General features: G+C 39.5%; 1 protein-coding gene across 1 annotated transcript in view; it reads right to left on the reverse strand.

The window, feature by feature from the left end:
* The window catches only part of LOC114454227 (F-box/LRR-repeat protein 7-like), a 39,480-nt gene that overhangs the window by 22,662 nt on the left and 1,819 nt on the right, over window positions 1-14,999 (reverse strand). The window contains exon 2 of the mRNA XM_028434531.1: window positions 8,540-8,629. Within this exon, the coding sequence (XP_028290332.1) occupies window positions 8,540-8,629 (90 nt within the window). The remainder of the gene's footprint in view (window positions 1-8,539; window positions 8,630-14,999) is intronic.

The following is a 14,999-nucleotide window of genomic DNA, read 5'->3' on the forward strand; positions in this document are numbered from 1 at the left end:
AACAATAGTCAGCAACGGTAGGTATGAGAAAAACTGACCCATTTATTATTAACTAGTTGGTTACATACATTTTATCCTTCAACATAATATCTACAGTATTCTACAATTGAATAAAATAAATATAAAATGAATTGCAAAAAAAAAAAAAAAAAAAAAAAAACTAAATTTGAATCCAATATTCGTTTTCGTTTTCGGGACACCCCTAACCATTTAACTTATTTTATTTCATTTAAGTAAACTAGCCAACATTTAAATTAATTCAAAAATATTCTTGTTTAAAAGTGATTTTAATTTGTGAATATGCTTTGATTTATTTAAAAAAAAAAAAAAAAAAAAAAAAAAAAAATCTAAATAATTGTTTATTTTTTTTTATTTTTAATTTACAGGCAGAATTACAGTTTTGTTAACACCAGGGCTGAAAACGCACAATGACGAGCTGAAAATGATCCCCCTTAGCCAGCAGTTTGAGAGCCAATGCCCTCTCCTCTTTATAACAAAGAATAGAACCAAGTTGTACTCCAAGGTGAGATATGAAATGGACCATTCGCCTACTAAACTGGTTTTTCCTTTCCCTTCTCTGTCTTTCTCTTTCTTTTTTGGTGGTAAACCACTCTCACTTGTGTTTTTCCCTTTTTTTATCCCTGGCCTGGGCTTTGTTCCTCAAATTTCCTGGCTTGAGAAGTGGCAGGAAAGGAAAAGGGAGGAGTGAGGATAGCTGATGGTCTTGTTAAAGCATGCTTTCTGTCTGTGTGCTCTCTTTGAATCAATAACCCAACACGAGTTAATGGACACACCACAGATATTCATCCTCAAAACTGGTGAAATATTACGAAAGTGATGGAAAAGAGCACAGCGCAGAATATGTATAAGTTATGTCTTAACTAGTAAAAAATAAACTATACCAAAATGGTAACGGCACATAGATGAACACATTTTTCGTATGAGAGAATCAACAAACGTTTTACGTCTGACGACATTAACATGAGTCAGTCTGTGACGTGTGATTTCCAGATGAAGTGTGAGGGATTTGTTGCCTCAGGAAGGGAAAATAATTTGACCATTTAAGACTTTTCATACCACTGAGACACATGCGTACGTTCCAATTTCTCTTTGAGGCAAACTCAACTTCGACTCATATTTGTTGATTTCTTTTCTCCTATATCTACTTTCTCTGTACAGTAGGTCCCTATCTCCTTTCCATCCCAGCTGTCACTCTGCTTTTCATCGTTCGACATCAAAACATGAGAAGTCAAAGCTAAATTCCATACAATCAAGTCCGAGACATAACACTGATGAACTGAGCTTCATTTGCAGGGATAAGAAGCAAAGAGAAAAACTTCAAAATGGAGAATTCATACTTGTAGTAAAATAACTGTATTCCCTTTAAAATAGATTTTTCTGAACATTATAAGTTACTCTTAAAGGGATAGTTCGCCTATTTAAGACATGACGTTGTATGCAATCCTCACCAGCACTATAGTGCATACACATTGTCTCACTCAGTGGTCACCTCCCTGGTCCGAGGTCTGGCCGTTTGAAGTTGGTCAAGAAAGTAGTCCCGGTTAGTTTCCGGGGCCACAAAACTGTGCGTTTTTAATACAAAAAAAGATTTGCGTTTGAAAGCTTGATTCATTTCCCGGCACATTTTTGTGGTCACAACCTGGGAATTTACAAGTTCGTACCATTGTTAATGTACGTACGTTTTACGTTCTCTTGCTTCGGTCTTCCGTCGTTGCTATTACAGTGTGTAAACCCTATTATCGGAACCTGCGGACCTCCGGATTGATGGAAACGAAAGAGAAAATAGTGCTGATTAAAACTGGAGGTATGAATTTTTTTTGTGGGAGGTTTTGTGATGTAAATGAATCAAGCTTTCAAACGCATATCTCTTTTTCTATTAAAAACGCACAGTTTTGTGGCCCCGGAAACTAACCGGGACTACTTTCTTGACCAACTTCAAACGGCCAGAACTCGGACCAGGGAGGTGACCACTGAGTGAAACAATGTGTATGCACTATAGTGCTGGTGAGGATTGCATACAACGTCATGTCTTAAATAGGCGAACTATCCCTTTAACATTTGTACAACTGATGGATGTAAAGAACAACAGTTTCTACTAAGACCCCTAACAAATACCACTAGACTTCATTTGTTTTGTTCCAACGTGTAGACACAGTAAGGCAGTACCTAATACTTCACCACTCACTACCCAATGAAGATTTCCATCACCCTCGGAAATGCACAAAATCTAAAAAGCGCATTAAAAACTGGTAATGGAAACGCATGAATTTCGAAAAAAACACTAAAACATCGCCAAAAAGTTCTTTACGCAGAAGGAACTTCAGGCCGTTCGATACTGAAATGTGTCTCAAAAGCGCTATGGGAGCACCTCTTCCGCAAATACACGTCACAGAACGTGACGTACATGGTCACATGACCACTGCTCTCCAAGAAAACATGGCGCGGTACGTGTAAACAGAAGACTATACTTTAAAATTCTTACTGCCATGTTAGACGTGAAACAACAAAGGAATGTGGAGTGTTATAAAGAGGTTCGGAGCGTCCGTCTTCCTGCAGCGAAGTCTCGCGGGATGAGATTTCACGGGAGTTACGAGGCTCCTGCCCAAAACAACCGTAAATGGAAACACGTTCAAAGCGCAATTAAACTTCGCCAATTGGAATCTGATACATTTCGAAATATCGCTTTTATTTTGCGAAAATCTGTAATGGAAACCCAGCTAATATCTTCGATTAAACTAGAAGCAGACAATTCATATATAATTCAAAATACATATATTACAGATAGGGCTGTCACTTTAACACATTATTTGTGATTAATTAATGACAGGAAAAACATAATGCGTTGAAAAAAAAAATAACGCCGTTAATCGCCTTCTCCAAACAGCGTAGAACCTTTATTATTTCAAGAGTTCCCGGTATACCCCTAATACTGATGCACAGACTACAATAAGAAGACGGGAGACTGATGAGCTGTTCAGCTTCGCTTGCGTTAATTTTGGCTTTTAAAAAAACCTGGAAGGAAAACTAAAGCCTCGTTGTGTGCAAATTGTGCAAGAAATTGAGTGATAATTCCGAATAAGCAGTTTTACTGTGTGCTTAGTTACAGATTATTGTTTTTTTTTTTTTTTTTTTTTTTTTTTTTTTACTTGCACAGTGCCCGTCGTAAGTATTTATTCATGTGGGTGCTTAAGTAGAGTTGTCAATTATGGCCAAATGAGAATGTGCTTGAAGGTTGGATGTACATACTCTGTACTCTGCAGTGTTATGAAGGGGTATATTTGCGGGTGCAAAGTAAAATAGCGTGTGTGGTTTTGGACATTCGCATGATAAACTGATAAATAAAGTTTGCGAACTCCTGTTTGATGCCAGAGCTGGAAACGTGTCCTTCATATAAACCACACGTGACTCTTTTTGCGAATAAAGATGTTGCAAATGACAAATTGTTTAGTTGTGATGGAAATTATAATGTGATTGAAGTAGTATTACAGTTGGTTTGTAGGTGTGGGGAGATTAAATGCACTCTTGTGACTGTTATCTCTGTTTCTCAAGTCCTTGGTAGGCAAAAAGGAAGTAAGCATGTTCATTGTTCCCACCATCCCCCTTCGCCTGAACTAACTTCCTGGTGCCATTAGAAACGGGTGAAAGAACTGGCCCCAAACCTCGCCTGCTGTGTCACAATTCATACATCGGCGTTATGCCAACGATTGCAGCCTCAGCACATTTGAAACAAACAAGTCCAAATTGTTTTCCAGATTTAAGAAGCACTGGTCCTGTTACGAGGCATGTGTCATTTTAGCTCCTGCTATGTTTGAGACGGTGTTGTATTTGCTAAAGAACCACGAGTTCAGCTGTGCCAAACCAAACCCCGGAGGCCCGGACTGGGTCATAGTGAAACCCCTGCTGAGAGATTCTCAATTTCATCCCCCAGGAACGATTTAGCGTCCATAACTGTGTCCTCAGCTTGCTGCTAATAAGCAACCCTAAGTGGGTCAGGCCACCACAAGCTTGTCTAAATAATAACTCAAAACACACACACACACACACAACTCACCAGATGACTACGAGGCCAAATTTGTTTTTAAGCAGGGGAACGAGAGTGACTTCCTGATGTTGATTTTGAGGCACAGTGATGGATCCTTGGCAGAAGATTGGAAGTGTTCTCTTTTCTTTGTTGCCCTATAATCTCTGAGCTGGGCCAGAACTCAACGTTGAATGACACGAAAAGTCTTCTTTTCTTGCAATGACTTTTTTGTTTTGTCAGAAAACAAAACATGCATTACTCAAATCTCCCTTTTTAGCAGATTTTGTATTCCTGAGTTTAAAGAAAATGTGTAAGAAAAACAGATTACAAAAGGAAAATTATAAAAAAAATAAAGCCAAATAGTCTATTAAGATTTCTGTACTGTGTAAAATTAGCTTTAGCTATGTTCAAACCAACATGAATGCTTAAAAAGAATGGAATAATTGACTTGTGTAGCCTTATAGATGGCGCTGATAACAGCAAGCAGCAGATAGAACATGTTAACAATTTTGATTCAAAAATGTCTTCCTATGTAATATATTCTATGAAACATGATGTTTAGTAGGGGTGTCCCGATGCGCTCCAATAAGTTATTTTTGTTTTTGTCCCTCAGTTGTTCCCACCATATACTGACAGTAAAAAATAACTGAAGTGAACTTGAATTGTTGTCTATTGTTCTTTGTTTGAGTCACATCACTCCACACGACAAAATAACTAATAAAAGTATGTATGATTCGTATCGGATCGATATCAGTATTGGCCTATACTCAAGGCTGCAATATCGGCATCGCATCGGAAGTGAAAATATTGTATCGGGACATCCCTAGCGTTTAGGAGGTTAAATAGAACATAAACTTTTTTTCTCCTGGGCCAAATGATTGGTTTGCATTACTTATGATTGTATTTTACATCTCAATCATAACTTTCTTTATTTACTTTGTATATACTGTACACAAATATGTCTTTTTCCCATTTCTGGAGTTTTCTAAAGTAGTTTACTTGACCTTTGGTATTTTGTAGCATAAAAATCCTTATTGTGGGCGGCAAAAGATGTACCAACGTATGTTTGTCTGAAAGTGTGCACTGTATTTTAATGCTCTCACAAAATGAAAATTAAAAAAAAAAAAAGACATTCCAGGATTCATGTTCATGTATTACAAGAAAAATCTAGTTAAAAAAAAATGTCAAACTGATTAACCCACCACCCTAATTTCATTAGTGTAATAATGACCCTGAAGCAGTGCGGGGACAGTGTAGGTCTGTGTGTGCGCGCTGGGAAACAGACCAGACTGCTTCCTGATTAGTTTACTGGACCACAGGATGGAGTGGGCTGGAGCTAAGTAGTGATCTGCTACTGGGTGAAAGTATGTGAACACAGATCTGCATGTGTGGGAGATTGTGTGAATGCATGTGTGTTTCTAAGCATGGGGGATTTAACTGTGGCCATAGTGGTTCCATACCATGTAATTACCCAGGAGAAAAAAAAAAAAAAAAAAAATCTGCCATAACACAGGGGGAGAGTTATGGCCTAGAAGTCACTATAAACTGTGTCTATATGTTTTCTCTGCACGAGTTATGCTCCTGAACGACATATTCGGGACAATTAACATATGCCCGGAAATAGTTTAGATTATTTCCAGAAGCTCTACATGGTGCAAATCAACATGAGTCAGCATTTCCAGCAAAATCAAATAAGTAAAAGCTGTCTGGCTCGTCTCAACGTACACTCACCAGTTTATTTTTCTAAATCAGATTAATTAGAGAATAATTCTTCTCACTATCATAAATAAATGGACATGCACAAAACGCTGATACAATATGATCTGTCACGAGAGTTTACCCAGTGTTTTTCCCCTTTCTGTCCTTTTCCCTCTGCGTTTGACTGACAACTCTAAACACACACTTCACTTGGCATTTGTTTTCTAGTGGGCAGAACCAAACCACAAGGAGACTACATTCACCATGCCAGAGCAAATTCAAAATGTGTGATGACAATGCAGGAGCTGAGCAGAGTTAAGTATATGAACATTGAGTGTGCTAAATTGCAGCCACTTTGTAAAGATCACAATCGATTTATGAAGATTTATGATCGATATTGATAATGACAAGCTATGGTGATATAGCATTTTAATCCAACGTTTTAGCTTTCAGTTGTGTTTCATCCGGTTCCTTGGACATTATCGATGGATTTTGATGTTGAGAAATCACACTGTAAAAATGTGGGTTGGTGCAACATTTGGATGATTTACTACAGATCTATGCAAGCCTTCCAACTGAGACTGTTATTGTATGATTATTTATGTATGATTCTTTTAAAATGCAAAAAAAAAAAAAAAAAAGTCTTTTACTATGGTCTACTGCCTGTGGTCATTCATATACATCAATGTATATAAATCCCTCCTTCGTCCTATAGACCCCTATACAAATGAAACGATTGCCAAGTGTGCCCAGCCAATAGGCTTCGACTTCCTGTTTTTGAGACTGTCAATCAAAGTGAATGCGGAACTGTGCACGGAAACAAGGCTGCACGTCACAACAGCAAACAGGTAAATATGATTTTGGCTCTTACCTGACCCATAGACCTATATCAATGTGACCCAATGCGACCTTGTTATGTTCCGCGATGCTCGAGCAGAAAAACAGAGGCGTGGCTTCTGGTAGATTGCAGAGGCAGGGGGAGGAAGTGAAGCTGTTGTAGGCGGGACATCAAGACGTTTCTCAAAAACGTCTCGATGCAGCAATAAGGGCTTTAAGAGCTAAATGTAACAAAAGTTAGTTCTGTCCATGTACTACAATAACTAATGAATGACAATTCAATTGTTATCATTATTTTGTTTAAGTATCCTTTAAATGAATGCAATTCTAATTGATTGTAGCATCGTCATAGTGTATAGAAATATCTTTAATGAGAGAAAACCTAAAAATATATGAATGAATTTAATCCAAATAGAAATTTCACACGAACCAAAGGAACATCTTATGTTCAATATGTTAGATTAAAAAAACAGTTATTGCCCACAAGGCTAGGTATGGTCGAACAACATTTTAACTTTAACCTTATTTTGATTCACATTTCACACAAAACTTTAACCATAATAGCTACTCAACAGAGACAAACATATGACCAAAAAACAACACTGGCCACCGTTACATGGGAGCTTTACTTCCTCTTTAAACTGACTTTGTAAACACTTAATTCCGCTTTAAGTTAATTCCGGTCGCTCTGAGCATGCTCGACTTGCTGCGATGACGCGCTGGTGGCGACATAATCCAAAATGGCCGCTCGGACTGGAGCCAATAGTATTTATTTAATAAGAGCCTTAGAAGACATGGATGTAATGATAAAGAGTGAATGGATGGAAGCATAAACAAGGCAAACGGAACACGCTTCATCGGGACATGAAGCAACAAACCCACGCACGGATCATTATAAGGTTATTTTTTCACTCAACGTCCTGTATAGTGGAGGTAGAACAGCTGTTACTTTAACCACTGGCTTTGATTGGCAAAGGTACATTGTTCTAGCTTTCTTTTCCGCTACTCTATCTCCTTCTCCGTGGATAAAAGTGAAACCATCTCTTTTTGTCGAGCTGCTGCTTCAAACCTAAACAAAAGTGAAAACAGTTCTTATTACGTGGTCTTCTATGTTTACGCTAGACGTCACGTTCACCCCCTGTCGAATCAGAACCCTTCCCAACCCCCAGACCTAAAGCAGAATAATCCTGTTTTACATGTAAAACTCATATCGGAATTACTATTTACGATATGAATCCCAAAACGGTGACTCTTAATCCATAATCCACGCAACTCTTGTCTATTTTGCAGCTAACTAAGCTTGCTAAAGTTAACGCTTTATTAGAACCAAAACTATGACAAAATGTGTTTTTAAGGTCCTCTATTGGAAGCAACAAGTTCTATCGCTGAGATTTTATTCTACCTGTTCAAAATAAAATACTGACATTCATACTGTGCATAGGAGTTTAAATATGCAAAGAGTTCCCCACAAGTAACTCTGTCAGGTTTGGAAGCCTGCCTTAGCAGCCAGGAGGTCAAGAGGACTAGAAGGAGCCAGGGAGCTGCACACAGAGGAGTAACAACAGGAGGTAAAGCTCTCTGTCCCCCATTTTCACTCCCTATACCTTCTCCGTCTCCAACTAAATCCCTCTCACGCTGCTCTCCCGTACACACACATCTCCCTTGGCAAGGCTTAGAGCCTGATACAACCACAGTTTAGATAAGCATTCTTCCACAATGAGAAGCTTGAGGTACTTTTCCCCCCATCTTCAAAAACAAAGCCCAAGGAATACTTTTAGTTTCAGGATTTGATGGGAGTTTGTTTTCAATTTAAGGTTGACCCAGGAACACACAGGTTTCTCTCCAAAAAATAGGCAGCAGCAGAAAGGGGATGAGGAGGAAAGGACAAAAGGGGGAAGAGCAGGATGGAGGAAAGAAGAAGGGAGGGAATTTTGGTTAATGAGCACCAGATGCTGGCCTTACCTCCGGTGGTAGCCACATTCTTGGGAGCTTTGGTTGGTGTGGGATCTGTGCTCGAAGTTATGTCAGAGGAGATACTTGAGCTCCCTTTACCTGCAGCGAAGAAAAATTGAAGTTATTGGACGTAATGTAGCAGGACTGAAATGATGAACTGCCTTTGTGATTTATCCTCTAAACTCTCTGTCATATGCTTCCTAAAACCTTTGAAAATTAATATTTGTGGTTTAAAAGACAAACCTTTCGAGTTTAATCCCCGAAGAGTGTCTGCTAGATTACACAGAATCATGTTTTGATTATGTATTACAAAATGGCAAAGAAGTTTGAAGTGCAGGGAAATGCAATGCTCATCACTGTCTACGTCTATGATTTATGTTCCCTGGTTTCGGATGAATGGTGCTTGGCTCATGTACAAAGTCTGCTGGTTTGTTTGAGTTGTGTCAGCTTTTAATATTTGGGAGTGAAAGGTTTGTCTCCTGAAATCCCCTCACGGCTTTGACAACCAAGTGTGAAGAAACAAATGGTTAATGAATTTACTCTGGATCAAACATTTACATATTCAGCATTTTAATCTCAGCATGTGCTAGATTAGATTAGTTTGATATTAGAATTTCTGATAGAAGATCATTTAAAAATGAAACACTTAAATCCACTCCCTCAAAGCGACAGGCTTAACTTGTCACGGTGACTGAAAATGTGCCCGTGAAAAAGTTGTTTATGGCATTTCATTCCTCCGTCAGATCATAAATGCAGCTTTGTGGCTTTCCTGAGTGTAAGTCTGAGCCTTTCGCCAGGCACAACAGCCTGAAAAGGTTGTCCGGAAGAGTCACACTCAGATGAAGACCAAAAGCTGCCAACTGAACCAACCAGGCCGTTCCCAAAATGAAGAGTGAATCTAGTAAATTGTGAAAACATTACTGCTTAAAGGTGCAGTCCGTAACTCCTATAAAAGTGACTTTTTTCATATTTGCTAAAGCTGTCACTATGTAAGGAGAGCTTTACATGAAACTAGTAGTTTGTATGAAAAAAATCACTCATTGAGTCCCCCCTGCTGCGCCTGCAGCCTTTGGCAGATTGCCAGAATGCACCGCGACCAAGCAAAAAGAACCAATCAGAGCCAGGACTGTGTTTGATGGACTGTCTGACAGATGTTGCTCACAGCCCCCGCCCCCTTCCGCTGTGGCCAAAACACACCAATGCTCATAGCAAGGTAGTGCCTGGAGCACCGTCTTTTTTACAGTGTATGGTCTGGAGGAGTAGAAGATGGAATTAGCGACTTTTCTGGTTGAAAGATAATTACAGCTGCTTGATTTACATTATGTTTGATTTGTAATTGTTACACTAGAACTATGTAGTGCATGTGTTTGTTTGTGTGCGCTGTTCTCTCTGCATCCTCCCTATGGGCTGCTGTGAGTGACACTGTGTTGCTGCTGCTGATAGATTGGTGTGTGCACATTGAGAGAGAGAAGCGTAAGTAATATGCTTTTAACAGTGCATGTTATATTACTGTGATGTTGCTGTCAGGCTAACGTTAGCTTGTTAGCTCCTCTGAGGGAGGGACTTTGGAGGCAGGGCAAGAAAGCAGCGGGGAGGGAGAGATGTGAAAGTTACAGACTGCACCTTTAAAACTACGCTTGACTGCAAAGACAGATACTGTATACACTACTTGTGTAACGATTACTTTGTGATTATGGGTTTCACTGTGTAAAAAAAAAGGAAAAACTTAATAACAGCTGATAGATAGCACAACTCTGTTATAAGTACACACAGTCAGGTACGGCACACACAAAAGCCTTTCACAATAGTCTGGCCTATACATTTTGCACTATAATTGAAACACCTCTTTAATATTAAAGTTTGATAAAACGCTAACGTTTGACTATAAAACTAGAATTTCTGTCAATAAAAGTTATGAACAGAGTCTACTGCAAAAAGAGCCAGCCATGACGAAGTCCAATCCTCGATGGAACAACTTACTGATGACAATGTTGACCATCCTCTGGCACCAGCCGTACAGGGAATGGATGGCATTTTTCAGGGGAGCTGATACCCTATACTCGCAGAACACCCCCCACAAGACATGACGAGAGACACGGTTGAATGCGTTCTCCAAATCCACAAAGTACACGTGGACTGGTTGGTTAAACATACATGCACCCTCAATGACCCTGCTAAGGGTGTAAAGCTCTTCCACAGTTCCACGACATGGACGAAAGCCCCATTGCTCCTCTTGGATCCAACCAATGTTTGCCTATCTAGCGAACCTTCATCTCCTCCAGCACCCCTGAATAGACCTCATCAGGTAAGCTGAGGAGTGTGAACCCCCGATGGTTGGAGCACATCCTCTGATTCTATTTCTTAAAAAGAAGGACCACAACTCGGTCTGTCTGTCCAGAGGCACTGCCCCCGATGTCAACGCAAAGTTGCAGAGTCATGTTTACCATGACAGCCCCACAACATTGAGACCTTGAGGATCTCAAGGCAGATCCCATCTACCCCTAGGGCTCTGCCACCGAGGAGCTTTGCAACAACCTTGGCAACCTCAACCATGATGAGACCCAATTCCAGGTCCAAAGGCCCTGCTTCCTAACCAAAAGGCGTGTTGGTGGGATTAAGGTCTTCTAACTATTCCCTCCACCATTCCACAATGTTCCAATTCGAGGTCAGCCATGCACCATCCACACAGTGTTGACAGCTACTTCCGTATGGTGGTCCAGAACCTCTTCAAAGCCTTCCCACACCTGGGTTTTTTCTTCTGCGACCGCCATAGCTGTATTATGCTTTGTCTGTCAATACCTGTCAGCAACCTCTGGAGTCCTACAGGCCAAGAAAGCCAGATACCACTTCTTTAGCCTGACGGCACTTCTCACTGCTGGTGGTCACCAGTGTATCCAGGCGTTTCAGCGACCACCTTTTGGCCATAGCACCAATTGACTGCCTCAACAACAGAGGCTCAGAACATGGCTCATTAGGACCCAATGTCCCCCACCTTCCTCAAGACATGCTTGAAGCTCCCAGAGGTGAGAGTTTCAGCTCGTTCTGATGGGACGCTCACAATACAGTTGGGTCTGTCTGGTCAGACCGGCATCCTCCATCGCCATCAGAATCCACTCATTGTAGCGCCAAACCATATGTGGTTTTTGAGATTGAGGGGGTCATTTCTCAAAACAACATAAAAAAGACACGTGATTATTTTCTAATAATTTTGCGGACACAGACTTTTTTTCAGGTTTATTAAAGCTTTCATTTCTTTTTTTTCTTGTCTAGGAAAAACACATTTGGGGGAAAACCCAATGCTTCCTGTCCTCCCAGTGTTAGGTTGGTTAGTCTACTCTAACACATAGCAGTTAGCACATAGCTGATGGGCTGTGGGAATCTGCCCTTTTGAACTCCACAAACAAACTTGCTGAACTTTTATGCTTTAACCACAAATCTCTCTTATTGCTGTCTCTACCCTCTCTTTCCGTTTTAACTGCAGGTGTCCTACCTTTGAAGCCAATTGTCCCAAATCTCTTGTTCTAGTTAAACCAGTACTACTGATGGGCTGCAGGCTTTTGCACTTAGGAACTACAACAACAAGCTTGACAAACTTTATTTCTAAACCCTTTCTCCTTAGCTTTTATGTGCTTCATTATCTCTCGTTCTGCTTTCTAGCTGCCATCCTATCTTCAGAGCTATATCCAAATTTGAAGTTTATTTGTTTAAGTTGTACATTTATATCGGATTTAGATTTTGAATTTCCAATACCAGCAATCCTTCGTTTATATCTCTATGGATCTACTGGAAGCTTTTCAGATAAGATGAGAGAAGTGTTGCAAGTCATTTATGAGCAGCAGTTATAAGTAAGTTTGCACAACAAGATAGTTCTGGTTTTACATTAGTCACATTTCTGTGCTTCTAGTGCCCCTAATGTGTTTTTCTTTTGTTCTGTCGCACAGTCCAAATAATTCAAACAGGTAAAAATGTGTGTGAATATTTGTCTTTCAAGATTTTCTCTGGAGGATTCACTTGAGCGTCTTGGTACTTTTAGTAACTGGAAGGGGGAAATTAAAGATGGGTGGATGGGAGCTGGTTTAACCGTGCTGTAAACTCATACAGTTTAGATGCTGTATTTGGTGAATTTGTTGTTTGCAAAATCAACCAGGACTAACATTTTAATCGCTGCTGGGGGCGATACCTAACATTTTTTTAATCACACATAAAGACATAGTGTAGGCCTCATAAATCAATAAATCAACGGTATCTCTTCAATCACAAACATAATGTCCAAGGTTAACTTTTTCCCCTCACAAAATTATTTTTGACTTCATCACAAACATTGGGTTTGTTGACTTAAACGTCAGTAAATATTTCACTCATTGCATTGTGGGATTGGGAATGCAATAGAGAAATGCTAAAATGGCGGTGAAGAAGAAAAGTGTTTTTTTCTTTGATCTCATCAGGATTTCATGCGTTTCTCCACCAGAGAATACAGTAATTCACTTTTTGCAATTTTGTTCTGGTTTGTTTATCATATTCCCCATGATATGACATCACTCCCTGAGGCGTCAATTTGGCCGTATTTGGGTGTTTCCGAAGAAAGCCGCTATATCAACACAACTTTATCCAGTAAAATACCAGAAATGTCACTTTGGCAACTTTATGGGGGCATACTGGCGTCTGTAGAGGATGAGAACAACTTTTGGATGAAATGTAGGAAAAGTTTAAAAGATATTGGGGATGGTCCCCAGCAGCTTTAACAGGTTAACTCTCTGTGCACACAAAAAAAAAAGGTGTTTAAAGCCACATGGGGAGGGAGGAAGATATCTGCAGTTTTTTTTCCTGTCCTGTCGTCTTTGAAGTGGCGTTGCTTATCTTTTAAAAAAAAGAAGAGATGGGCGTCCCCAAAACTATAGGAAGGGAGCTTATCAACCCTCTGAACTCTGCTTTTCATCACTGAGCCAATGACGGCTGCTTTAGCTCTTTGGTTGTTGCACAGGAAAGCCAATAAAGTGCAGCTTCTTATTTAGTGTTGTGTTGATATTGCACTAAAAATCCCATACATGAATTAGGGCTGCTCGATTATAGAAGAAATAATAATCACGATTAATTTAGTCATAGTTGAAATCACAATTATTCAAGCGATTATGTGTCAATCAAAAATATAATATAATACTATAATCCTTCAAACACTGAAATCAAGTATGTTCACTTTTGCTGCGTTTCTCCTGCCATGTTTCAAGACCACCAGCAACGACTTTCCTCGTGTTGGCCTGCAGGCTAGCTTTGGTTTTGAGAGGGGCGGGGCGGAGGGGAGGAGCTTGCATGCGCATTAAACAACTCAAAGTTAGTATTAATAACGTGTGTGTGCCAAGCTTTATTATTTGTATATGTCCGAAATAGTGGCTTTGTTTTATTTGGAGTAAAACATATGTAAAAAAAATATATTTTTTTTGGTTTTGTTTAATAATCGTTTTTTCCCGATTAAGCTATTTTTGTAATCGTTTGGTGTAATAATCGAAATCGAATTTTGATCATGATTACGTAATCAAAATTGCGTAAATTCAGCCCGAGACTGAATGATTATTTTGTTCCATTTCAGTTAAGTGTTTTTTCCACCCAAAAGCTAATGTTTTAAACTATTTTTAGCACTGTGAATAAGCCTTAAATGACTGCAGGGTTTGTGTTCATCAGTAAAAAAATGACAACAAAGAACTATATTCAACAGTTGCTTGACTAATGAGTGGTAAGGTTAGACACCATATCACTCCACTTTAGTGCGCGGCTTAAGCCTGTGATAGTAATCTAAACTTGAACCCCAACTGGCTAAAATCCAGGGCTGGACAGATCTATTTGTTATTTCTAAATGAATGGGCTCTGACCTTTTCTTCAAAGTTATTGACTTAGAGAGAGAGCTCTATTGGAATGTTATTTGTCCAAATATTTTAACTCCTGTGGCAGAAACTGTGTTTTCTAGAGGCAAACCACTGTTTCCTTCAATTAGTTTTATTGGGAATTAGAGTTAAGTTGTAAAGTATATGGGTGGGACGAGATCGGCGATCATGTTTTCTAATGGTTGGAGCTTAAAGCAATGAACACAATGTTGTTGGCGCACTCACAGATGCCAATGAGCTTTTAACTGCCTTCTTTACTAATGGCGATTGTCAAACTGTAACACTATACTCTGGCAATTCTGTACATGATTAGCGTATCTGCAGTTCAAGCTATAAGATATAGCGTCAGGCGAAGGCTGCATATATATATAAAAAAAAAAAAGGGGCCTCAGACAGATCTGTAGACAAAAATCTCAGGAATGACTTCTTATCAGTTCAGAGTGAGTGAGTAGCTTCTCACGTAGCCAAATGCCAAACCTCCTTTGATCACGTCTACAAACCTAGATGTAATTTTAGTTTGAAACAAGTCATCAATCTGTGTGATGAACACGTCGCCATGCCTCGTCAGCTACTGTGGACTGATTTACAACCTT

Source organism: Gouania willdenowi, chromosome 20 (genome assembly GCF_900634775.1).
Source record: "Gouania willdenowi chromosome 20, fGouWil2.1, whole genome shotgun sequence".
Lineage (NCBI taxonomy): Eukaryota > Metazoa > Chordata > Actinopteri > Blenniiformes > Gobiesocidae > Gouania > Gouania willdenowi.